At 35.9% G+C, this 24,082-nt stretch overlaps 4 protein-coding genes across 4 annotated transcripts; all 4 read right to left on the bottom strand.

Moving 5' to 3' along the window:
- Nucleotides 1–8,613: 8,613 nt before the first annotated feature.
- LOC128127899 (senescence-specific cysteine protease SAG39-like) lies at nucleotides 8,614–9,634 on the bottom strand. Its single transcript, XM_052766630.1, has 2 exons — nucleotides 9,328–9,634; nucleotides 8,614–9,206 (listed from the first exon to the last, which is right to left on the bottom strand). The coding sequence occupies exons 1-2, from the start codon at nucleotides 9,632–9,634 to the stop codon at nucleotides 8,614–8,616; spliced, it is 900 nt and encodes a 299-aa protein (XP_052622590.1).
- Nucleotides 9,635–13,306: 3,672 nt separating this feature from the next.
- LOC128127952 (senescence-specific cysteine protease SAG39-like) lies at nucleotides 13,307–14,453 on the bottom strand. The gene is made up of 2 exons (XM_052766702.1): nucleotides 14,021–14,453; nucleotides 13,307–13,899 (listed from the first exon to the last, which is right to left on the bottom strand). The coding sequence occupies exons 1-2, from the start codon at nucleotides 14,451–14,453 to the stop codon at nucleotides 13,307–13,309; spliced, it is 1,026 nt and encodes a 341-aa protein (XP_052622662.1).
- A 3,556-nt stretch (nucleotides 14,454–18,009) lies between these two features.
- LOC128127922 (senescence-specific cysteine protease SAG39-like) lies at nucleotides 18,010–19,156 on the bottom strand. The gene is made up of 2 exons (XM_052766673.1): nucleotides 18,724–19,156; nucleotides 18,010–18,602 (listed from the first exon to the last, which is right to left on the bottom strand). The coding sequence occupies exons 1-2, from the start codon at nucleotides 19,154–19,156 to the stop codon at nucleotides 18,010–18,012; spliced, it is 1,026 nt and encodes a 341-aa protein (XP_052622633.1).
- Nucleotides 19,157–22,712: 3,556 nt separating this feature from the next.
- Nucleotides 22,713–23,859, bottom strand: LOC128127879 (senescence-specific cysteine protease SAG39-like). The gene is made up of 2 exons (XM_052766604.1): nucleotides 23,427–23,859; nucleotides 22,713–23,305 (listed from the first exon to the last, which is right to left on the bottom strand). Exons 1-2 carry the CDS (start codon nucleotides 23,857–23,859, stop codon nucleotides 22,713–22,715), a joined length of 1,026 nt encoding a protein of 341 aa, XP_052622564.1.
- Between the last annotated feature and the right edge of the window lie 223 nt (nucleotides 23,860–24,082).

The following is a 24,082-nucleotide window of genomic DNA, read 5'->3' as shown; positions in this document are numbered from 1 at the left end:
GACTAAACTTGCAAAATAAACATAACTCAAGGGTTAAAACGAATACCTAAAATCCAAATGTGACACCAAATAAGTCTTAAGGAGAAGCAACTTATAAGCTCTTAAATCAAGCACCAAATTTAAAGAAGAAGGAGAGGGAAAGAGATCTTTGAAACCACGAATTTGGCAGCCCTAAAAGAGAGAAAATAGGATGGAGAAACTAACTTTTCTTCATCCTGTGTATATTTTATATACTCTAATGCATAAAAAAGTTGCATACCTTATTTAATGTGAAATCCATACTTTATGAGAGTGTAAGGAGTGAAAGAAGAAGTCAAACACTCAAAACCCCCATCCATCTTGTCATTCATGACTTTCATGAGTCCAAATAGAGCCATAGAGTGCCCTTCACTTAAGGTATAACTAGCTAGTTAAGGAAATTCTCTAAGGGTCTGATGTGTACAACATTTTTTTTATGTCTAACTATTTTTTCTTGTTTGGGTTTTAAATTTTCAAAAAGCAGATATGCAAGCCTTTATTCTATTTGTCTCCAGCTTGGGTTATGTTAACTTTAGCGATACATTGAATGCATTAGAAGAATAATTGTCGGTAAAGGAATTTAGTTTGTTTTAGGCAATATGTCACACCTCGAAAACCAAAGGCGGAAACATTTCCGGGGTTGATTCCACGTTGAGTATCAAATCCAATGCACATAGTAAAGCAGTAATCACAAAACATTACATTACATAATATTGTTTACATTTGTTTGAAAGAAACGTTATACAAGTGTTTTCTACATATATGATATGAACAAAAGTAAAGACGAGTCCCTAAAGACAAGTCATCGGGACGCTCCGTCTTCTCCAAAAAGTGGCAGTGTACCTGTCTATCGCTGACCTGAGAATACAAGCAGTTTGAAAATCAACATAAAGCTGGTGAGTTCATAAGCGGTTTAGTTTTGAAAAGAACGAGTTCCTTTACTTGGAAAAGTTGTTGATCAAGAAAATCCCATATTTTCTTATGAAAACGGTTTGGTTATCCTTTGTTACAATTTTAAAAACGGTTGGTTATGACATTCCAGGAAAATCCCATATTTTCCTTATAGTTTAGTTATTCGTTTGTTACTTTATCTGTTTATGTTTTGTTGTACTACCCGGAAAATCCCATATTTTCCTATGTGTTGAGTTGTCTATTTGTATCTAGGTTCGTTATTGGTTGTTATGTTATCCCAGGAAAATCCTATATTTTCCTATGTATTGAGTTGTCTATTTGTATCTAGGTTCGTTACTGGTTGTTATGTTATCCCAGGAAAATCCCATATTTTCCTATGTATGGTGGTTGGTTTCTTAGGTTTGATTTCGAAGTAATAGTAATTCCCATATGTATAGTATTTGTTAAGTATTCTAAACCCTTAGTTATTCTACATTCGAATGACTATTATCTACTAACTTAGTTGTATTTTCGAATATTTGGAATCACACAGAAGCGTACATTACAGTATTTTCGAAGTTCTGCTGAGTTCCAAAAGAGTATATTAGTTGTGTATTCGAAGCTCTGTCAACATTCTGAGGCGGATATATTTGAAACTCAGTAGAGGTCCAGAGGTGTATTTCCGTATTAGATTTGAAACTCTGGTGACACTCAAGGAGTACACTAACTGTATATTCGAAGTCTTAGTGTCAACCAAAGGCGTCATTTCGCATTCGTATTCGTTTTCGCATTCGTAGTCGTATTCTCATTCGTATTCGTATTCGTATTCGTATTCGTATTCGTATTCGTATTCGTATTCGTATTCGTATTCGTATTAAGTTACATTCGTATTCGTATTTGTACTAGATTATATTCGTATTCGTATTCGTACTAAGTTACATTCGTATTCGTATTCGTACTAGATTATATTCGTATTCGTATTCGTACTAAGTTACATTCGTATTCGTATTCGTATTCGTACTAGATTATATTCGTATTCGTATTGATCTTAAATATGATTAGTATGACTTCTTATTCAAAGAGAATATAGTTATAACACTCTTAAAAGAAATCTATGTTTAACCTGCAATTCGAAACGTCAGTTATCACAAATCTTTGGAAATCAAGACATTTAGTAAGTAAAACCATTGAGTTGAAAATCAGTTTAAGTACAAAATACACTTGTACTTTTTGCTTGTATTCCCCCCTAAAAACATTGAAAAACATTGAAAACACGGAAAAAGGGTAGGGGTATGAACTCACCGGACTCGGAAATGCGACGATTTCGGACACTAAACGTCGGTTCGAGGCCTGATTACTCGCGATGTCCCTCAAAGATTTGAAGCCTTAAATTGATGATTTGGACCCTTAAACTTGGATTTAGGAGAGAGGTTAGAAAGAGAGTAGAGAGATGAAGGAAAAGCTTCAAATGAAAGCTTGAACACATTTAAATAGGTCCCAAAACTTGGACACGATGGAATTCTACCCAATAACGGCACTAAACGGGGCTTGTGATTGCACCCGATTAAGTTTCCGTAACTCGGCGGGGACGTTTCTAAAATTTTTGGAATAAGCATTTTGGGCTAATTTCGTGAGTTCCTAACAGATTTGGACACTCATTAGCATCAATTAAACATATAAGTTTAGTTAATTTAACACAAAAACGACATCGGAACGAATCGATATACGACGAGTTATACGAGTAGGAATGGGTTTTCGGCGACGAACAACTTTGGGTTGTTACATTATCCCCCCGTTAGATGGAATTTCGTCCTGAAATTCAATGATTACGATACAAGTCATGAATTTGAATGAAATACGGATGGATTTGCTGCTTCGGGTTTTCGCGCTCCTAAGTGACATCGGGTCTCCGCTTGACGTCTCAGCGAACCCTCACTATCGGGACGCGTCTTGGTTTTGTTGGGTAGATACTTCTCAAAGACCGAGACGTGAAGTATCAGATGAGTGCTACTGAGTTCCGAGGGCAATCGAAGTTTGAAGGTTACGGAATCGGTTTCACAAGGGTCGCGAAGGATCTAATGTACCATGAGGGAAGTATTTCGCTTTTCCAAAGCATTCCATGTTTTCCCTAGCATAAGGCTTCCAATAGAAACAAACTCCAACAAGAAGGTACATCTTCATGTGGCAGAGTAACTAAGGGTTTGATGATCCTGAAAGAGAATTTTGGGACCTGTGGGTTATGGGCCCACGGGTATGGCTGCTTTGTTTACTACAAGATCAAGGAAAAAGATTTGACTGAAGGGTACCACTACGAACTCGTGGTAATCACATCAGGTCCTGGTCGCTGTATTGGATACATCATCTTCCGGAGGTTCGGCTACGAGGTAGCTCTAGGAACTAGATTAGTACGAGACTTGACTAGACGTTTGGAAAAGAATTCTCGAAGATTCTTGGAAAGGCATCAGGGAAAAAGTTACAGACTTCCCATTTTCCTAAATATCATACGGACGGGGAACGGATGGAAAAACTTTCTAAGTTTTGATGCACGAAGAATATGAGAGTTGGGTCAAAGGAAAGTTACGAACAGACGACCCTTTCGAAGACAAGACTAACCGCATGAATGAGACCAAGTCATTCCATGCCGAGTTTGCATCAAAGCTTTCCATGAAAGGTTTACCTTTAGATCAAATGGAAAGGGATAACCATCCGATTTGAGGATACGATCTATGGTATGACGTTAACGCTTTCTTTCTCACTGGTTGGTCATCTCAACAGTGCAAATTTTGATTATTAACGAAGGATTTAATTTAGAAAGATATTTGAATGAAAGGTTAGCAAATCCTTTCATCATTAGAATCGAAAAGGATTACGGGCACAAGATTTATCGAAAAGAAGTATACCTGTGGCAACGGTGGGATCGGCGGCTGTCCTTTCTTGCCCCATGGTTAGGACTCTCCCCGTGTTGCCAGATGTTACTGTCTTTGGATAGTTTCGCTTATAGTGACCGACCTCTCCACAACTGTAGCAGGTTTGACCGATACCTGCTCCGGAAGCTTGACTAGTTGACGGGGTTGGGGTTTTGCAGGTTCGTGCGAGGTGACCTTCCTGGCCACAACTTCTATAGAACTTTGCACGACAAGGGCCAGGGATGCGATGGTGGTAGTTACATCGGTCACACCACGGGAGGGTACCGACATATCCGGTAACAGGTACTTGAGATGTGGAATTGACAACAGAAACAACAGCAGGGGTAGTGGCGGCGGAGGGTTGTTGGTGTTCTTTGAGCTGGGTCTCTTTCTTGGAGGCATCTTGATCTAAAAAGATCAGGAAAGAGAGGATTATAAGTCCTCTGAATTGTATCCAGTGATACAGATCGGGGGATATCTCATCAAGACAGATATAACATTATATTAAGCGATAAGGCAGGAAAGAGTTATCAAGGCAGATAATTTTTATCGCTAGAGGAATGATCAAGGAACAACACGTATATGAGGATTTCTACAAAGGATCGGCTCGAGAAATACTCCCATAGTATTTCATGGTTCGCTGCAGCGACGACTCGTTGTTTGGGATATTAGGTAAGTTTTAGGTATGTTGCGTACCACAGTCACTCCCAAGCACATGTTGGTCGTGTCTCGAATGAATATAGTTGGCCAGGCTATATTGATCCTAGACACGACTACATAACTGCCCAGGTTTAACCGCAGTGTACAACACCTATTTACTTATATTTTGTTCTATTTGTAGTTACGGATCTCGACAGTCGGTATACTTGTATACTTTAGAAAATACTTATATTCGTAGAGTATACTTTTAGTTCAGAGCACTTAGGCCCTTGAATGTTTATAGTCTTATACCATGTAAGCTTTGGTATACCAGTTCACTATAAACAAGGGCTCTGATACCAATCTGTCACACCCCGAAAACCAAAGGCGGAAACATTTCCGGGGTTGACTCCACGTTGAGTATCAAATCCAATGCGCATAGTAAAGCAGTAATCACAAAACATTACATGACATAATATTGTTTACATCTGTTTGAAAGAAAAGTTATACAAGTGTTTTATACATATATGATATGAACAAAAGTAAAGACGAGTCTTCGGGACGCTCCTTCTTCTCCAAAAAGTGGCGGTGTACCTGTCTATCGCTGACCTGAGAATACAAGCAGTTTGAAAATCAGCATAAAGCTGGTGAGTTCATAAGCGGTTTAGTTTTGAAAAGAACGAGTTCCTTTACTTGGAAAAGTTGTTGATCAAGAAAATCCCATATTTTCTTATGAAAACAGTTTGGTTATCCTTTATTACAATTTCGAAAACAGTTGGTTATGACATTCCAGGAAAATCCCATATTTTCCATATAGTTTTAGTTATTGGTTTGTTACTTTATCCGTTTATGTTTTGTTGTACTACCCGGAAAATCCCATATTTTCCTATGTGTTGAGTTGTCTATTTGTATCTAGGTTCGTTACTGGTTGTTATGTTATCCCAGGAAAATCCCATATTTTCCTATGTATTGAGTTGTCTATTTGTATCTAGGTTCGTTACTGGTTGTTATGTTATCCCAGGAAAATCTCATATTTTCCTATGTATGGTGGTTGGTTTCTTAGGTTTGATTTCGAAGTAATAGTAATTCCCATATGTATAGTATTTGTTAAGTATTCTAAACCCTTAGTTATTCTACATTCGAATGACTATTATCTACTAACTTAGTTGTATTTTTGAATATTTGGAATCACACAGAAGCGTACATTACAGTATTTTCGAAGTTCTGCTGAGTTCCAAAAGAGTATATTAGTTGTGTATTCGAAGCTCTGTCGACATTCTAAGGCGGATATATTTGAAACTCAGTAGAGGTCCAGAGGCGTATTTTCGTATTAGATTCGAAACTCTGGTGACACTCAAGGAGTACACTAACTGTATATTCGAAGTCTTAGTGTCAACCAAAGGCGTCATTTCGCATTCGTATTCGTTTTCGCATTCGTAGTCGTATTCGTATTCGTAGTCGTATTCGTATTCGTAGTCGTAGTCGTATTTGTATTCGTATTCGTATTCGTATTTGTATTTGTATTTGTATTCGTATTCGTATTCGCATTCGTATTCATAATCGTATTCGTATTCGTACTAAGTTACATTCGTATTCGTATTCGTACTAGATTATATTCGTATTCGTATTCGTACTAAGTTACATTCGTATTCGTATTCGTACTAGATTATATTCGTATTCGTATTCGTACTAAGTTACATTCGTATTCGTATTCGTACTAGATTATATTCGTATTCGTATTGATCTTAAATATGATTAGTATGATTTCTTATTCAAAAAGAATATAGTTATAACACTCTTAAAAGAAATCTATGTTTAACCTGCAATTCGAAACGTCAGTTATCACAAATCTTTGGAAATCAAGACATTTAGTAAGTAAAACCATTGAGTTGAAAATCAGTTTAAGTACAAAATACACTTGTACTTTTTGCTTGTATTCCCCCCTAAAAACATTGAAAAACCATTGAAAACACGGAAAAAGGGTAGGGGTATGAACTCACCGGACTCGGAAATGTGACGATTTTGGACATTAAACGTCGGTTCGAGGCCAGATTACTCGCGATGTCCCTCAAAGATTTGAAGCCTTAAATTGATGATTTGGACCCTTAAACTTGGATTTAGGAGAGAGGTTAGAGAGAGAGTAGAGAGATGAAGCAAAAGCTTCAAATGAAAGCTTGAACACGTTTAAATAGGTCCCAAAACTTGGACACAATGGAATTCTACCCGATACCGGCACTAAACGGGGCTTTTGATCGCACCCGATTAAGTTTCCGTAACTCGGCGGTGACGTTTCTAAATTTTTTGGAATAAGCAGTTTGGGCTAATTTCGTGAGTTCCTAACAGGTTTGGACACTCATTAGCATCAATTAAACATATAAGTTTAATTAATTTAACCCAAAAACGACATCGGAACGAATCGATATACGACGAGTTATACGGGTAGAATGGGTTTTCGGCGATGAACAACTTTGGGTTGTTACACAATATCAATCTCATCACAACATGCATTTCAATTACACGGAGCTTCTTATAATATGTATTAATCCTTTCAACAAGACATGCAGTATCCCCAAATGATACATATCATTTATTTTTAGAATTTTAATTTGGCCCTAATGCATCAATGCTTCTTGATGACCAGTTTTCACAATCAATGAGTGATGCCCAATGTCTGTATTTTCCACTGAATTCGGTTATCAAGACATGATACTCCAATAATAATTTGACAAAACCTCCATAAAAATGAGAATCAAAACGCATAATGTGCACCAACAATGATCTTATATGCACCACCAACAATGATCTTATGTGCACCAACAATGATCTTATGCGAACTCTCCCTTTCCAAGCTCATTTGCCTCTACATTACTTTAGCAAACTTGTCCACATACCCACCAAATTGAAATGGTGATGAAAAAAAAGCAAGTTTACTCTTTTAATAAAGGAAAGTCAAGAAAATATGCTTGAAAAGATACAAAATGTGCTAAAGGGAAAACATGGAAAATCAAATTTGAAAAAGTATATTTAAAAACTGTTTATTTAGCCATTTTTGTAATTTCAATCAATTGTTTTCAATGTTAAATGTAACTTTTGATTTTATGATATTATTATCTATTATTATTGTTTTTTAATTTAAAAACTTTTTCATCGAAATTTTTTCTCAAAATGTAGACTTATTCAACCTCCTTGTTTGTTTGTGGGTGAAGAACTAGAGTTCTATTAGTGGAAATATGAGTCCTCCAACTTTTATAAGCTTTATAACCCTATTATTTTTTACCCTCCCATCGAGGTGTGAGATATGTGAAAAACCAAAGTCTCTAAACCATTTCATTAGGAGTCGCCTCATGAAACAGACAAACACGATAATTATTCTTTATATATACAAAATTAAAGTGTTATGTTGGTCACCGTTTGGTACTAGACTCCTTGGTTTTGAACTTCACCATCACCTTCTAGACTTTAAGATTAAAACCATGATTGATTATGAGGGTTCCAGACGGAAATCATTTTAATTTCTAAATTTATTCATCTGATGTTGTCATAATAACAACATTTAGTGGGTTTCAGAGAACGTGGGAAATTCTAATACACGGCCATCATATCAATTATTTCTATGAGAAGTGTAACCTACATGATTTAGGTGTAATAGTCATTGTTAGTCGAGTCTCTAATAGATGTATTATATTGCTGTTGAGTTCCCTTAACATCTCAAGAAAGAAGGTCTACATGGTAGTCGTATTCGGTTAAGGATCACTTTTTATAAAACGTAGATCGAATGTTTCACGATCAAGTCGATTTTTGTGCTTTCATGGTGACTGTTTTGTTTGACATTACCTATACTCGGAGAAGTATATGCATATACCAAAATACATTTAAGGTCACAACTTTTCTGATGCATAATATATATATATATATATATATATATATATATATATATATATATATATATATATATATATATATATATATATATATATATATATATATATATATATATATATATATATATATATATATATATATATATATATATATATAGTTGCATGGATTCTTACAAATATTTAATTTTTGGGATACATTTTGTCATTTACATGTTTCCTTGTAATAACATAACTGTAAATACACTTAATTTACAATAATTACTCTTGATGTTACACAATTATGCAGTCGGGTAGGAAGCCATCATGGCAATGCCACAAAGGACTTTTTGCGCATCAACATCTCTTTGCATCATTATGTACCCCTCTTGACCCCAACCTGTTCCCCAAGAGTTCTTCACCAGCCAATATTTAGTTCCATCTGCACTCGCTCCATAACCAACCGCAGTAACACCATGGTCTAGTTCAGTACCACATTCTCCCGTAAACACCCCGCTAGAGTAGAATTGGAAGTCGGACCCACTAGCATCAATGGCCACAGAAATAGGCTGACTAGCGACAGCTTTCAAAAGTGCACTTTCACTATTAGCAGGAACATCTTCATGACCCGTAATCGCTGCAGCATGGTTAGATTCCTCGTTGCTGTTGCAGGTGCCATCGATTCCTTTGTACGGGTAGTTGCTCTCTGTAGTAAGGCCTTTATTGTTTAGGATGAAATCAAAGGCGTCGTCCATAAGACCGCCCTCACATCCCTGATCCTGACCACTGGTGTCGCAGTCCACGAGCTCTTGTTCGGATAGAGACACCAATTTACCTGTTTTCAGTTGGGTTATTCCTTCCATAGCTGCCACAGCTGAAAACGCCCAGCAACACCCTACAAACATATATGATGCGATATCGAGTTTAATTAAATATGGTCTTGTTAACAAACATAACTTAATTACTACTTGGACTACGTCTCAAGTTTGAAAATCCCGGTAGTAGTTTTTGCTTACCACATTGGCCTTGGTCTTTAACAGGTGTTACTGCTCCTTTCTTTCTCCAGTCCATTGATGATGGAACTGCTGTCACATTTTCATACCTGAAAGCAGAGGTCGATGGGGAACATTCGTGTGCCTTGAATCGGTTCCTTGTGCTCGTGAACTCTTGGTTTGTAAGGTCTGCAAACTCATTGACTGCTAGTTTGTAAGCTTTGTTCATGACACTGTTGGATGACTCTATGTACCGAACATTCTCTTGAAAAATCTTTGAACGTTGTTCTTTCTCATCAGCATCCTTGTACACGCGTCCATAACGAGCCATCCATTGTTCGTGGCTCTCATAGCTGGAAGTTTCAGGGAGCAGCCTAGATGTAGTGTGTGAAAGCAAAGTAGCAGAGAAGAAGATTAATACCAAAAAACTCAGGGCTGTCTGGTTTGTTGATGTCATAGTTCTGGTAGAGATAAGAAAAAATGGATGTGAATGATTGGGAATAATTTCTTTGCCCGGCTTTATATAGAATCGCATGGTTTCGTCATTGTTTAGGAAATATATCACCTTTCGTGGAAGATAAGATGTTCAATTGATATATATTAATCAAAAATTTGAGGAAAACACACATGTTACGTTGTTTAGATTTATGATTGATGCCAGTAATTTACTTGGATTTTCCTTTTGGAGTATACTCCTATTGACTAAAATTGTTTTGTGCTAATTTGTTTTCTTAACACACGCATAGGTAGGTTATGTAAAAGCTGAACATAGCTTGGCCATTATTTTGGTATGTAGTTGTGACCTATGTGAAGAAAATTCTCTAAGGGTCTGATACGTACCAGATATTTTTTTATTTCTAATTTTTTTTTTTTTTAAATTGTCTAGGTTTTAGATGTTCAAAACCCAGATATGCATGCCTTTATTCTATTTGTCTCCGTCTTGATTTATGTTAACTTTACCCACACATTCAATGCATTTGAAGAATACTATCCAGTAAAAGAATTTGATTGGTTGTACGCAATATCAATCTCATCACAACATACATTGCAATTGCAAGGAGCTTGTTATATATAATATATAATGATCCCTTCAACAAGACTTGCAGGATTCCCAAAACGATCAAGAAAAATAATATTTCAGAATTTTAATTTGGCCATAATGCATGAATGCTTCTTCACGGCCACATTTCACAAAAAATGAGTGATGCCCGATGTGATGTCTGAATTTTCCCTGAAGTCGGTTGTCACGACATGATACTCCGATACTTATTTGACAAAACCTCCTCAAAAATGACAATCAAAGCGAATAGTGTGCACCAACATTGACCTTGTGCGAACTATCCCTGTCCAAGCTCATTTTCCACAATATTACTGTAGCAAACTTGTCCACATGCCCACCAAATTAAAATGGAGAAGAAAAAAGCCAGTTTACCATGTTAACAAAGGGAAATCGTGAAAATATGTTTGAAAAGGTACAAAATGTGCTAAAGGGAAATCATTGAAAATCAAAATTGAAAAAGTATATTTAAAAACTATTCATTTTGCCATTTTTATGATTTCAATCATGATAATTATTTCATCAATTATTTTCAATGTTAAATGTAACTTTTGATTGTATGTTATTAATTTATATTATTATTGTTTGTTAATTTAAAAAGTTTTTCATCGGAAAATTTTCTCAAAATGTGGATTATTCAACCCCCTTGTTTGTTTGTGGGTGAAGAACTAAAGTTCTATTGGTGGAAATCTCTGTCCTCCACCATTTATAAGCTTTATTACCCAATACTTTTTTTTTTTTAACTTCCATCGGGTGTGAGATATGTGAAAAACCAAAGTCTCTAAAGCATTTCATTAGGAGTCGCCTCACGAAACAAACAAACACAATAGTTATTCTTTATATATACAAAAAAAAACTTGGTTTTTTGACAAACGAAGGTGGCTAAGGGTGACCAATAATTAAAGTGTTATGGCCGTCACCGTTTGGTACTACACTCCTGGGCTTTGAACTTCACCTTCGCCTAAAACCATAAGTGATTAGGAGTGATCGAAATGGAAATCATATTAATTTCTAAATATATCCATCCAATGTTGTCGTATTAAAAACGTTGATAGAGAACGTGGGAACATAATTGAATGATACTAGCAATGCCGTCATTTTCATGGCAACACAAATCTTTAACGGTATATATGAGGAAATTCTAATACACGACTATCAAATCAGTTTTTTCTAAGAGAAGTGTAACCGACATGATTTAGGTGTAATACTCATTGTTAGTCGGGTCCCAGTAGAGGTAGTAGAGGTATTATACAACTGTTGATTTCCCTTAACATCTCAAGAAATAAGGTCTCAGATTTCTCGAGAATCTACATGGTAGCCGTATTCGGTTTAGGATCATTTTATTTTATAAAATATAGCTGTTAGATTATACCGTAGATCGAATGTTTGACGATCAAGTCGATTTTTATGCTCTCACGATCATAATGTGTAGTAGGAGTTTAGAACATGTTTCGTCAGTATGATAAAAAAAACATTGAACCCAATATTATGTGTGTAAAATATTTCTTGTCGGGAATCATAGTTTAGGCTCCCAAGATTGAGAAAAATGATGAGGAGGTGTCGATCATGGCTGCTTGAAAAGGTTAAAAATAAAGGTTAACAGTTGTTGATGCCAAGAAGGATGTAAGGGGAAAGAGATCAAAATTAGGAGAGACGAATTGAGTATGCTACCATTAGAGGTGATCCAAAACCGTAATATGCATGGAATTATTTTGTTGAATCTAATGCCAGAGTTCCAAAAATGTGTTGCATTTTCTTTTGTGCGGTTTTTTTGTATTTCATTTTCTTATTTTCAGATGCATTTATTTCTTTTGTGATAAACTTAGAAAATATAAATAAAAATGAAGTATTATGTGGCATTTAGGGGTCCTTAGTTATAGACAAAATTTTCAGACTATTAACAAGTTTTTAGTTTATTTACGAAACTATGCAAGGTTTGATTATCAAGACTGTTTAGATGCGGTAACCTTAATGATTCCAATGACAATTACGATTTCATGGTGTACTCCCTTACATCGAAGGTTTATTTAAATTCCATTAAGAGTGTCGTTTGTTGTGGCTTTTCAGTTTTGGACTTCCAATTTAATGGTTGGTGTAGTGTGGTTTTTCTTTAGCTTTCGATCAATTGGTTTATTACAATCTTTATCTACTAGTCAATACAATAAAAATTTGTTCTCAAGAACAACATGATTTCTTTCATTAATAATAATATATTAACAACTACGTTGTACAAAAGAAACTATATATAAAACGGCCATACATGGGCCAAAACGTAGGATTATAAATACACATAACATAAATACACGCAATTTCTTTTCTTTTTATTATAAATACATAAATGTTAATAGTTTTCTTAAAAATAACATGTACGGTTTCATAGCTTCTTCCATCTAGCCAATAAATTGCATAGCTCTCAAAGCAACTTCATCGGTACTTCCAAATGCAGCTTAGCACCCAAAAAAAATGTTTCAAGTGGTTCTCAAGGAAGGTTGGTGTTTTGATTGGCATGACTTGGATTTGACTCGGGTCTGACATCTATCTCGCCTGCAGATTCTCATTCCCTGATTGGTGATGTGCTTCATTTTGGATTAGTTGGAAGTTTGCACTTGAATCTGCTACCAACTTATGGTAAACTTTGTTATTTGGTCAAAAGTATTTCTTGTTCATTTGACCCTTCGTTTGATCAAAAAAGAATTCACTCGTTTCAACATGTTTTGCTTGGGTGATTGTTTGTCCGAAATTAATTTGCAATACTCGGAGAAGAATATGCATATACGAAAATACATTCACGGTCACAATTTCTCTTATGAATAATATATATATAGCTGCATCGATTCTTACAAATATTTAATTTTTGGGATACATTTTGTAATTTACATGTTTCCTTGTAATAACATAACTGTAATATACACTTAATTTACAATAATTACTCTTGATGTTACACAATTATGCAGTCGGGTAGGAAGCCATCATGGCAATGCCACAAAGGCCTTCTTGCGCATCAACATCTCTTTGCATCATTATGTACCCCTCTTGACCCCAACCTGTTCCCCAAGAGTTCTTCACCAGCCAATATTTAGTTCCGTCTGCACTCGCTCCATAACCAACCGCAGTAACACCATGGTCTAGTTCAGTACCACATTCTCCCGTAAACACCCCGCTAGAGTAGAATTGGAAGTCGGACCCACTAGCATCAATGGCCACAGAAATAGGCTGACTAGCTACAGCTTTCAAAAGTGCACTTTCACTATTAGCAGGAACATCTTCATGACCCGTAATCGCTGCAGCATGGTTAGATTCCTCGTTGCTGTTGCAGGTGCCATCGACTCCTTTGTACGGGTAGTTGCTCTCTGTAGTAAGGCCTTTATTGTTTAGGATGAAATCAAAGGCGTCGTCCATAAGACCGCCCTCACATCCCTGATCCTGACCACTGGTGTCGCAGTCCACGAGCTCTTGTTCGGATAGAGACACCAATTTACCTGTTTTCAGTTGGGTTATTCCTTCCATAGCTGCCACAGCTGAAAACGCCCAGCAACACCCTACAAACATATATGATGCGATATCGAGTTTAATTAAATATGGTCTTGTTAACAAACATAACTTAATTACTACTTGGACTACGTCTCAAGTTTGAAAATCCCGGTAGTAGTTTTTGCTTACCACATTGGCCTTGGTCTTTAACAGGTGTTACTGCTCCTTTCTTTCTCCAGTCCATTGATGATGGAACTGCTGTCACATTTTCATACCTGAAAGCAGAGGTCGATGGGGAACATTCGTGTGCCTTGAATCGGTTCCTTGTGCTCGTGAACTCTTGGTTTGTAAGGTCTGCAAACTCATTGACTGCTAGTTTGTAAGCTTTGTTCATGACACTGTTGGATGACTCTATGTACCGAACATTCTCTTGAAAAATCTTTGAACGTTGTTCTTTCTCATCAGCATCCTTGTACACGCGTCCATAACGAGCCATCCATTGTTCGTGGCTCTCATAGCTGGAAGTTTCAGGGAGCAGCCTAGATGTAGTGTGTGAAAGCAAAGTAGCAGAGAAGAAGATTAATACCAAAAAACTCAGGGCTGTCTGGTTTGTTGATGTCATAGTTCTGGTAGAGATAAGAAAAAATGGATGTGAATGATTGGGAATAATTTCTTTGGCCGGCTTTATATAGAATCGCATGGTTTCGTCATTGTTTAGGAAATATATCACCTTTCGTGGAAGATAAGATGTTCAATTGATATATATTAATCAAAAATTTGAGGAAAACACACATGTTACGTTGTTTAGATTTATGATTGATGCCAGTAATTTACTTGGATTTTCCTTTTGGAGTATACTCCTATTGACTAAAATTGTTTTGTGCTAATTTGTTTTCTTAACACACGCATAGGTAGGTTATGTAAAAGCTGAACATAGCTTGGCCATTATTTTGGTATGTAGTTGTGACCTATGTGAAGAAAATTCTCTAAGGGTCTGATACGTACCAGATATTTTTTTATTTCTAATTTTTTTTTTTTTTAAATTGTCTAGGTTTTAGATGTTCAAAACCCAGATATGCATGCCTTTATTCTATTTGTCTCCGTCTTGATTTATGTTAACTTTACCCACACATTCAATGCATTTGAAGAATACTATCCAGTAAAAGAATTTGATTGGTTGTACGCAATATCAATCTCATCACAACATACATTGCAATTGCAAGGAGCTTGTTATATATAATATATAATGATCCCTTCAACAAGACTTGCAGGATTCCCAAAACGATCAAGAAAAATAATATTTCAGAATTTTAATTTGGCCATAATGCATGAATGCTTCTTCACGGCCACATTTCACAAAAAATGAGTGATGCCCGATGTGATGTCTGAATTTTCCCTGAAGTCGGTTGTCACGACATGATACTCCGATACTTATTTGACAAAACCTCCTCAAAAATGACAATCAAAGCGAATGGTGTGCACCAACATTGACCTTGTGCGAACTATCCCTGTCCAAGCTCATTTTCCACAATATTACTGTAGCAAACTTGTCCACATGCCCACCAAATTAAAATGGAGAAGAAAAAAGCCAGTTTACCATGTTAACAAAGGGAAATCGTGAAGATATGTTTGAAAAGGTACAAAATGTGCTAAAGGGAAATCATTGAAAATCAAAATTGAAAAAGTATATTTAAAAACTATTCATTTTGCCATTTTTATGATTTCAATCATGATAATTATTTCATCAATTATTTTCAATGTTAAAAGTAACTTTTGATTGTATGTTATTAATTTATATTATTATTGTTTGTTAATTTAAAAACTTTTTCATCGGAAAATTTTCTCAAAATGTGGATTATTCAACCCCCTTGTTTGTTTGTGGGTGAAGAACTAAAGTTCTATTGGTGGAAATATCTGTCCTGCACCATTTATAAGCTTTATTACCCAATACTTTTTTTTTTTTTTTTTAACTTCCATCGGGTGTGAGATATGTGAAAAACCAAAGTCTCTAAAGCATTTCATTAGGAGTCGCCTCACGAAACAAACAAACACAATAGTTATTCTTTATATATACAAAAAAAAAACCTTGGTTTTTTGACAAACGAAGGTGGCTAAGAGTGACCAATAATTAAAGTGTTATGGCCGTCACCGTTTGGTACTACACTCCTGGGCTTTGACCTTCACCTTCGCCTAAAACCATGAGTGATTAGGAGTGATCGAAATGGAAATCATATTAATTTCTAAATATATCCATCCAATGTTGTCGTATTAAAAACGTTGATAGAGAACGTGGGAACATAATTGAATGATACTAGCAATGCCGTCATTTTCATGGCAACACAAATCTTTAACGGTATATATGAGGAAATTCTAATACACGACTATCAAATCAGTTTTTTCTAAGAGAAGTGTAACCGACATGATTTAGGTGTAATACTCATTGTTAGTCGGGTCCCAGTAGAGGTAGTAGAGGTATTATACAACTGTTGATTTCCCTTAACATCTCAAGAAATAAGGTCTCAGATTTCTCGAGAATCTACATGGTAGCCGTATTCGGTTTAGGATCATTTTATTTTATAAAATATAGCTGTTAGATTATACCTTAGATCGAATGTTTGACGATCAAGTCGATTTTTATGCTCTCACGATCATAATGTGTAGTAGGAGTTTAGGACATGTTTCGTCAGTATGATAAAAAAAACATTGAACCCAATATTATGTGTGTAAAATATTTCTTGTCGGGAATCATAGTTTAGGCTCCCAAGATTAAGAAAAATGATGAGGAGGTGTCGATCATGGCTGCTTGAAAAGGTTAAAAATAAAGGTTAACGGTTGTTGATGCCAAGAAGGATGTAAGGGGAAAGAGATCAAAATTAGGAGAGACGAATTGAGTATGCTACCATTAGAGGTGATCCAAAACCGTAATATGCATGGAATTATTTTGTTGAATCTAATGCCAGAGTTCCAAAAATGTGTTGCATTTTCTTTTGTGCGGTTTTTTTGTATTTCATTTTCTTATTTTCAGATGCATTTATTTCTTTTGTGATAAACTTAGAAAATATAAATAAAAATGAAGTATTATGTGGCATTTAGGGGTCCTTAGTTATAGACAAAATTTTCCAGACTATTAACAAGTTTTTAGTTTATTTACGAAACTATGCAAGGTTTGATTATCAAGACTGTTTTGATGCGGTAACCTTAATGTTTCCAATGACAATTACGATTTCATGGTGTACTCCCTTACATCGAAGGTTTATTTAAATTCCATTAAGAGTGTCGTTTGTTGTGGCTTTTCAGTTTTGGACTTCCAATTTAACGGTTGGTGTAGTGTGGTTTTTCTTTAGCTTTCGATCAATTGGTTTATTACAATCTTTATCTACTAGTCAATACAATAAAAATTTGTTCTCAAGAACAACATGATTTCTTTCATTAATAATAATATATTAACAACTACGTTGTACAAAAGAAACTATATATAAAACGGCCATACATGGGCCAAAACGTAGGATTATAAATACACATAACATAAATACACGCAATTTCTTTTCTTTTTATTATAAATACATAAATGTTAATAGTTTTCTTAAAAATAACATGTGCGGTTTCATAGCTTCTTCCATCTAGCCAATAAATTGCATAGCTCTCAAAGCAACTTCATCGGTACTTCCAAATGCAGCTTAGCACCCAAAAAAAATGTTTCAAGTGGTTCTCAAGGAAAGTTGGTGTTTTGATTGGCATGACTTGGATTTGACTCGGGTCTGACATCTATCTGGCCTGCAGATTCTCATTCCCTGATTTGTGATGTGCTTCATTTTGGATTATTTGGAAGTTTGCACTTGAATCTGCTACCAACTTATGGTAAACTTTGTTATTTGGTCAAAAGTATTTCTTGTTCATTTGACCCTTCGTTTGATCAAAAAAGAATTCACTTGTTTCAACATGTTTTGCTTGGGTGATTGTTTGTCCGAAATTAATTTGCAATACTCGGAGAAGAATATGCATATACGAAAATACATTCACGGTCACAATTTCTCTTATGAATAATATATATATATAGCTGCATCGATTCTTACAAATATTTAATTTTTGGGATACATTTTGTAATTTACATGTTTCCTTGTAATAACATAACTGTAATATACACTTAATTTACAATAATTACTCTTGATGTTACACAATTATGCAGTCGGGTAGGAAGCCATCATGGCAATGCCACAAAGGCCTTCTTGCGCATCAACATCTCTTTGCATCATTATGTACCCCTCTTGACCCCAACCTGTTCCCCAAGAGTTCTTCACCAGCCAATATTTAGTTCCGTCTGCACTCGCTCCATAACCAACCGCAGTAACACCATGGTCTAGTTCAGTACCACATTCTCCCGTAAACACCCCGCTAGAGTAGAATTGGAAGTCGGACCCACTAGCATCAATGGCCACAGAAATAGGCTGACTAGCTACAGCTTTCAAAAGTGCACTTTCACTATTAGCAGGAACATCTTCATGACCCGTAATCGCTGCAGCATGGTTAGATTCCTCGTTGCTGTTGCAGGTGCCATCGACTCCTTTGTACGGGTAGTTGCTCTCTGTAGTAAGGCCTTTATTGTTTAGGATGAAATCAAAGGCGTCGTCCATAAGACCGCCCTCACATCCCTGATCCTGACCACTGGTGTCGCAGTCCACGAGCTCTTGTTCGGATAGAGACACCAATTTACCTGTTTTCAGTTGGGTTATTCCTTCCATAGCTGCCACAGCTGAAAACGCCCAGCAACACCCTACAAACATATATGATGCGATATCGAGTTTAATTAAATATGGTCTTGTTAACAAACATAACTTAATTACTACTTGGACTACGTCTCGAGTTTGAAAATCCCGGTAGTAGTTTTTGCTTACCACATTGGCCTTGGTCTTTAACAGGTGTTACTGCTCCTTTCTTTCTCCAGTCCATTGATGATGGAACTGCTGTCACATTTTCATACCTGAAAGCAGAGGTCGATGGGGAACATTCGTGTGCCTTGAATCGGTTCCTTGTGCTCGTGAACTCTTGGTTTGTAAGGTCTGCAAACTCATTGACTGCTAGTTTGTAAGCTTTGTTCATGACACTGTTGGATGACTCTATGTACCGAACATTCTCTTGAAAAATCTTTGAACGTTGTTCTTTCTCATCAGCATCCTTGTACACGCGTCCATAACGAGCCATCCATTGTTCGTGGCTCTCATAGCTGGAAGTTTCAGGGAGCAGCCTAGATGTAGTGTGTGAAAGCAAAGTAGCAGAGAAGAAGATTAATACCAAAAAACTCAGGGCTGTCTGGTTTGTTGATGTCATAGTTCTGGTAGAGATAAGAAAAAATGGATGTGAATGATTGGGAATAATTTCTTTGGCCGGCTTTATATAGAATCGCATGGTTTCGTCATTGTTTAGGAAATATATCACCTTTCGTGGAAGATAAGATGTTCAATTGATATATATTAATCAAAAATTTGAGGAAAACACACATGTTACGTTGTTTAGATTTATGATTGATGCCAGTAATTTACTTGGATTTTCCTTTTGGAGTATACTCCTATTGACTAAAATTGTTTTGTGCTAATTTGTTTTCTTAACACACGCATAGGTAGGTTATGTAAAAGCTGAACATAGCTTGGCCATTATTTTGGTATGTAGTTGTGACCTATGTGAAGAAAATTCTCTAAGGGTCTGATACGTACCAGATATTTTTTTATTTCTAATTTTTTTTTTTTTTAAATTGTCTAGGTTTTAGATGTTCAAAACCCAGATATGCATGCCTTTATTCTATTTGTCTCCGTCTTGATTTATGTTAACTTTACCCACACATTCAATGCATTTGAAGAATACTATCCAGTAAAAGAATTTGATTGGTTGTACGCAATATCAATCTCATCACAACATACATTGCAATTGCAAGGAGCTTGTTATATATAATATATAATGATCCCTTCAACAAGACTTGCAGGATTCCCAAAACGATCAAGAAAAATAATATTTCAGAATTTTAATTTGGCCATAATGCATGAATGCTTCTTCACGGCCACATTTCACAAAAAATGAGTGATGCCCGATGTGATGTCTGAATTTTCCCTGAAGTCGGTTGTCACGACATGATACTCCGATACTTATTTGACTAAACCTCCTCAAAAATGACAATCAAAACGAATAGTGTGCACCAACATTGACCTTGTGCGAACTATCCCTGTCCAAGCTCATTTTCCACAATTTTACTGTAGCAAACTTGTCCACATGCCCACCAAATTAAAATGGAGAAGAAAAAAGCCAGTTTACAATGTTAACAAAGGGAAATCGTGAAAATATGTTTGAAAAGGTACAAAATGTGCTAAAGGGAAATCATTGAAAATCAAAATTGAAAAAGTATATTTAAAAACTATTCATTTTGCCATTTTTATGATTTCAATCATGATAATTGTTTCATCAATTATTTTCAATGTTAAATGTAACTTTTGATTGTATGTTATTAATTTATATTATTATTGTTTGTTAATTTAAAAACTTTTTCATCGGAAAATTTTCTCAAAATGTGGATTATTCAACCCCCTTGTTTGTTTGTGGGTGAAGAACTAAAGTTCTATTGGTGGAAATCTCTGTCCTCCACCATTTATAAGCTTTATTACCCAATACTTTTTTTTTTTTTTTTTTAACTTCCATCGGGTGTGAGATATGTGAAAAACCAAAGTCTCTAAAGCATTTCATTAGGAGTCGCCTCACGAAACAAACAAACACAATAGTTATTCTTTATATATAGAAAAAAAAAACTTGGTTTTTTGACAAACGAAGGTGGCTAAGGGTGACCAATAATTAAAGTGTTATGGCCGTCACCGTTTGGTACTATACTCCTGGGCTTTGAACTTCACCTTCGCCTAAAACCATGAGTGATTAGGAGTGATCGAAATGGAAATCATATTAATTTCTAAATATATCCATCCAATGTTGTCGTATTAAAAACGTTGATAGAGAACGTGGGAACATAATTGAATGATACTAGCAATGTCGTCATTTTCATGGCAACACAAATCTTTAACGGTATATATGAGGAAATTCTAATACACGACTATCAAATCAGTTTTTTCTAAGAGAAGTGTAACCGACATGATTTAGGTGTAATACTCATTGTTAGTCGGGTCCCAGTAGAGGTAGTAGAGGTATTATACAACTGTTGATTTCCCTTAACATCTCAAGAAATAAGGTCTCAGATTTCTCGAGAATCTACATGGTAGCCGTATTCGGTTTAGGATCATTTTATTTTATAAAATATAGCTGTTAGATTATACCGTAGATCGAATGTTTGACGATCAAGTCGATTTTTATGCTCTCACGATCATAATGTGTAGTAGGAGTTTAGGACATGTTTCGTCAGTATGATAAAAAAAACATTGAACCCAATATTATGTGTGTAAAATATTTCTTGTCGGGAATCATAGTTTAGGCTCCCAAGATTGAGAAAAATGATGAGGAGGTGTCGATCATGGCTGCTTGAAAAGGTTAAAAATAAAGGTTAACGGTTGTTGATGCCAAGAAGGATGTAAGGGGAAAGAGATCAAAATTAGGAGAGACGAATTGAGTATGCTACCATTAGAGGTGATCCAAAACCGTAATATGCATGGAATTATTTTGTTGAATCTAATGCCAGAGTTCCAAAAATGTGTTGCATTTTCTTTTGTGCGGTTTTTTTGTATTTCATTTTCTTATTTTCAGATGCATTTATTTCTTTTGTGATAAACTTAGAAAATATAAATAAAAATGAAGTATTATGTGGCATTTAGGGGTCCTTAGTTATAGACAAAATTTTCCAGACTATTAACAAGTTTTTAGTTTATTTACGAAACTATGCAAGGTTTGATTATCAAGACTGTTTTGATGTGGTAACCTTAATGTTTCCAATGACAATTACGATTTCATGGTGTACTCCCTTACATCGAAGGTTTATTTAAATTCCATTAAGAGTGTCGTTTGTTGTGGCTTTTCAGTTTTGGACTTCCAATTTAACGGTTGGTGTAGTGTGGTTTTTCTTTAGCTTTCGATCAATTGGTTTATTACAATCTTTATCTACTAGTCAATACAATAAAAATTTGTTCTCAAGAACAACATGATTTCTTTCATTAATAATAATATATTAACAACTACGTTGTACAAAAGAAACTATATATAAAACGGCCATACATGGGCCAAAACGTAGGATTATAAATACACATAACATAAATACACGCAATTTCTTTTCTTTTTATTATAAATACATAAATGTTAATAGTTTTCTTAAAAATAACATGTGCGGTTTCATAGCTTCTTCCATCTAGCCAATAAATTGCATAGCTCTCAAAGCAACTTCATCGGTACTTCCAAATGCAGCTTAGCACCCAAAAAAAATGTTTCAAGTGGTTCTCAAGGAAAGTTGGTGTTTTGATTGGCATGACTTGGATTTGACTCGGGTCTGACATCTATCTGGCCTGCAGATTCTCATTCCCTGATTTGTGATGTGCTTCATTTTGGATTATTTGGAAGTTTGCACTTGAATCTGCTACCAACTTATGGTAAACTTTGTTATTTGGTCAAAAGTATTTCTTGTTCATTTGACCCTTCGTTTGATCAAAAAAGAATTCACTTGTTTCAACATGTTTTGCTTGGGTGATTGTTTGTCCGAAATTAATTTGCAATACTCGGAGAAGAATATGCATATACGAAAATACATTCACGGTCACAATTTCTCTTATGAATAATATATATATATAGCTGCATCGATTCTTACAAATATTTAATTTTTGGGATACATTTTGTAATTTACATGTTTCCTTGTAATAACATAACTGTAATATACACTTAATTTACAATAATTACTCTTGATGTTACACAATTATGCAGTCGGGTAGGAAGCCATCATGGCAATGCCACAAAGGCCTTCTTGCGCATCAACATCTCTTTGCATCATTATGTACCCCTCTTGACCCCAACCTGTTCCCCAAGAGTTCTTCACCAGCCAATATTTAGTTCCGTCTGCACTCGCTCCATAACCAACCGCAGTAACACCATGGTCTAGTTCAGTACCACATTCTCCCGTAAACACCCCGCTAGAGTAGAATTGGAAGTCGGACCCACTAGCATCAATGGCCACAGAAATAGGCTGACTAGCTACAGCTTTCAAAAGTGCACTTTCACTATTAGCAGGAACATCTTCATGACCCGTAATCGCTGCAGCATGGTTAGATTCCTCGTTGCTGTTGCAGGTGCCATCGACTCCTTTGTACGGGTAGTTGCTCTCTGTAGTAAGGCCTTTATTGTTTAGGATGAAATCAAAGGCGTCGTCCATAAGACCGCCCTCACATCCCTGATCCTGACCACTGGTGTCGCAGTCCACGAGCTCTTGTTCGGATAGAGACACCAATTTACCTGTTTTCAGTTGGGTTATTCCTTCCATAGCTGCCACAGCTGAAAACGCCCAGCAACACCCTACAAACATATATGATGCGATATCGAGTTTAATTAAATATGGTCTTGTTAACAAACATAACTTAATTACTACTTGGACTACGTCTCGAGTTTGAAAATCCCGGTAGTAGTTTTTGCTTACCACATTGGCCTTGGTCTTTAACAGGTGTTACTGCTCCTTTCTTTCTCCAGTCCATTGATGATGGAACTGCTGTCACATTTTCATACCTGAAAGCAGAGGTCGATGGGGAACATTCGTGTGCCTTGAATCGGTTCCTTGTGCTCGTGAACTCTTGGTTTGTAAGGTCTGCAAACTCATTGACTGCTAGTTTGTAAGCTTTGTTCATGACACTGTTGGATGACTCTATGTACCGAACATTCTCTTGAAAAATCTTTGAACGTTGTTCTTTCTCATCAGCATCCTTGTACACGCGTCCATAACGAGCCATCCATTGTTCGTGGCTCTCATAGCTGGAAGTTTCAGGGAGCAGCCTAGATGTAGTGTGTGAAAGCAAAGTAGCAGAGAAGAAGATTAATACCAAAAAACTCAGGGCTGTCTGGTTTGTTGATGTCATAGTTCTGGTAGAGATAAGAAAAAATGGATGTGAATGATTGGGAATAATTTCTTTGGCCGGCTTTATATAGAATCGCATGGTTTCGTCATTGTTTAGGAAATATATCACCTTTCGTGGAAGATAAGATGTTCAATTGATATATATTAATCAAAAATTTGAGGAAAACACACATGTTACGTTGTTTAGATTTATGATTGATGCCAGTAATTTACTTGGATTTTCC

Source organism: Lactuca sativa, chromosome 8 (assembly GCF_002870075.4).
Source record: "Lactuca sativa cultivar Salinas chromosome 8, Lsat_Salinas_v11, whole genome shotgun sequence".
Lineage (NCBI taxonomy): Eukaryota > Viridiplantae > Streptophyta > Magnoliopsida > Asterales > Asteraceae > Lactuca > Lactuca sativa.
The sequence above is the reverse complement of the archived record's forward strand: the minus strand, read 5'-3'. Positions and strand labels throughout refer to the sequence as shown.

Excerpts from the sequence above, each read along its gene's own strand:
- LOC128127899 (XM_052766630.1), bottom strand. The coding sequence starts at position 9,634 with ATGGCTCGTTATGGACGCGTGTACAAGGATGCTGATGAGAAAGAACAA. Across the intron at positions 9,207-9,327 it reads TAAAGACCAAGGCCAATGTG|GGTGTTGCTGGGCGTTTTCA; the intron begins GTAAGCAAAAAC and ends ATATGTTTGTAG.
- LOC128127952 (XM_052766702.1), bottom strand. The coding sequence starts at position 14,453 with ATGACATCAACAAACCAGACAGCCCTGAGTTTTTTGGTATTAATCTTC. Across the intron at positions 13,900-14,020 it reads TAAAGACCAAGGCCAATGTG|GGTGTTGCTGGGCGTTTTCA; the intron begins GTAAGCAAAAAC and ends ATATGTTTGTAG.
- LOC128127922 (XM_052766673.1), bottom strand. The coding sequence starts at position 19,156 with ATGACATCAACAAACCAGACAGCCCTGAGTTTTTTGGTATTAATCTTC. Across the intron at positions 18,603-18,723 it reads TAAAGACCAAGGCCAATGTG|GGTGTTGCTGGGCGTTTTCA; the intron begins GTAAGCAAAAAC and ends ATATGTTTGTAG.
- LOC128127879 (XM_052766604.1), bottom strand. The coding sequence starts at position 23,859 with ATGACATCAACAAACCAGACAGCCCTGAGTTTTTTGGTATTAATCTTC. Across the intron at positions 23,306-23,426 it reads TAAAGACCAAGGCCAATGTG|GGTGTTGCTGGGCGTTTTCA; the intron begins GTAAGCAAAAAC and ends ATATGTTTGTAG.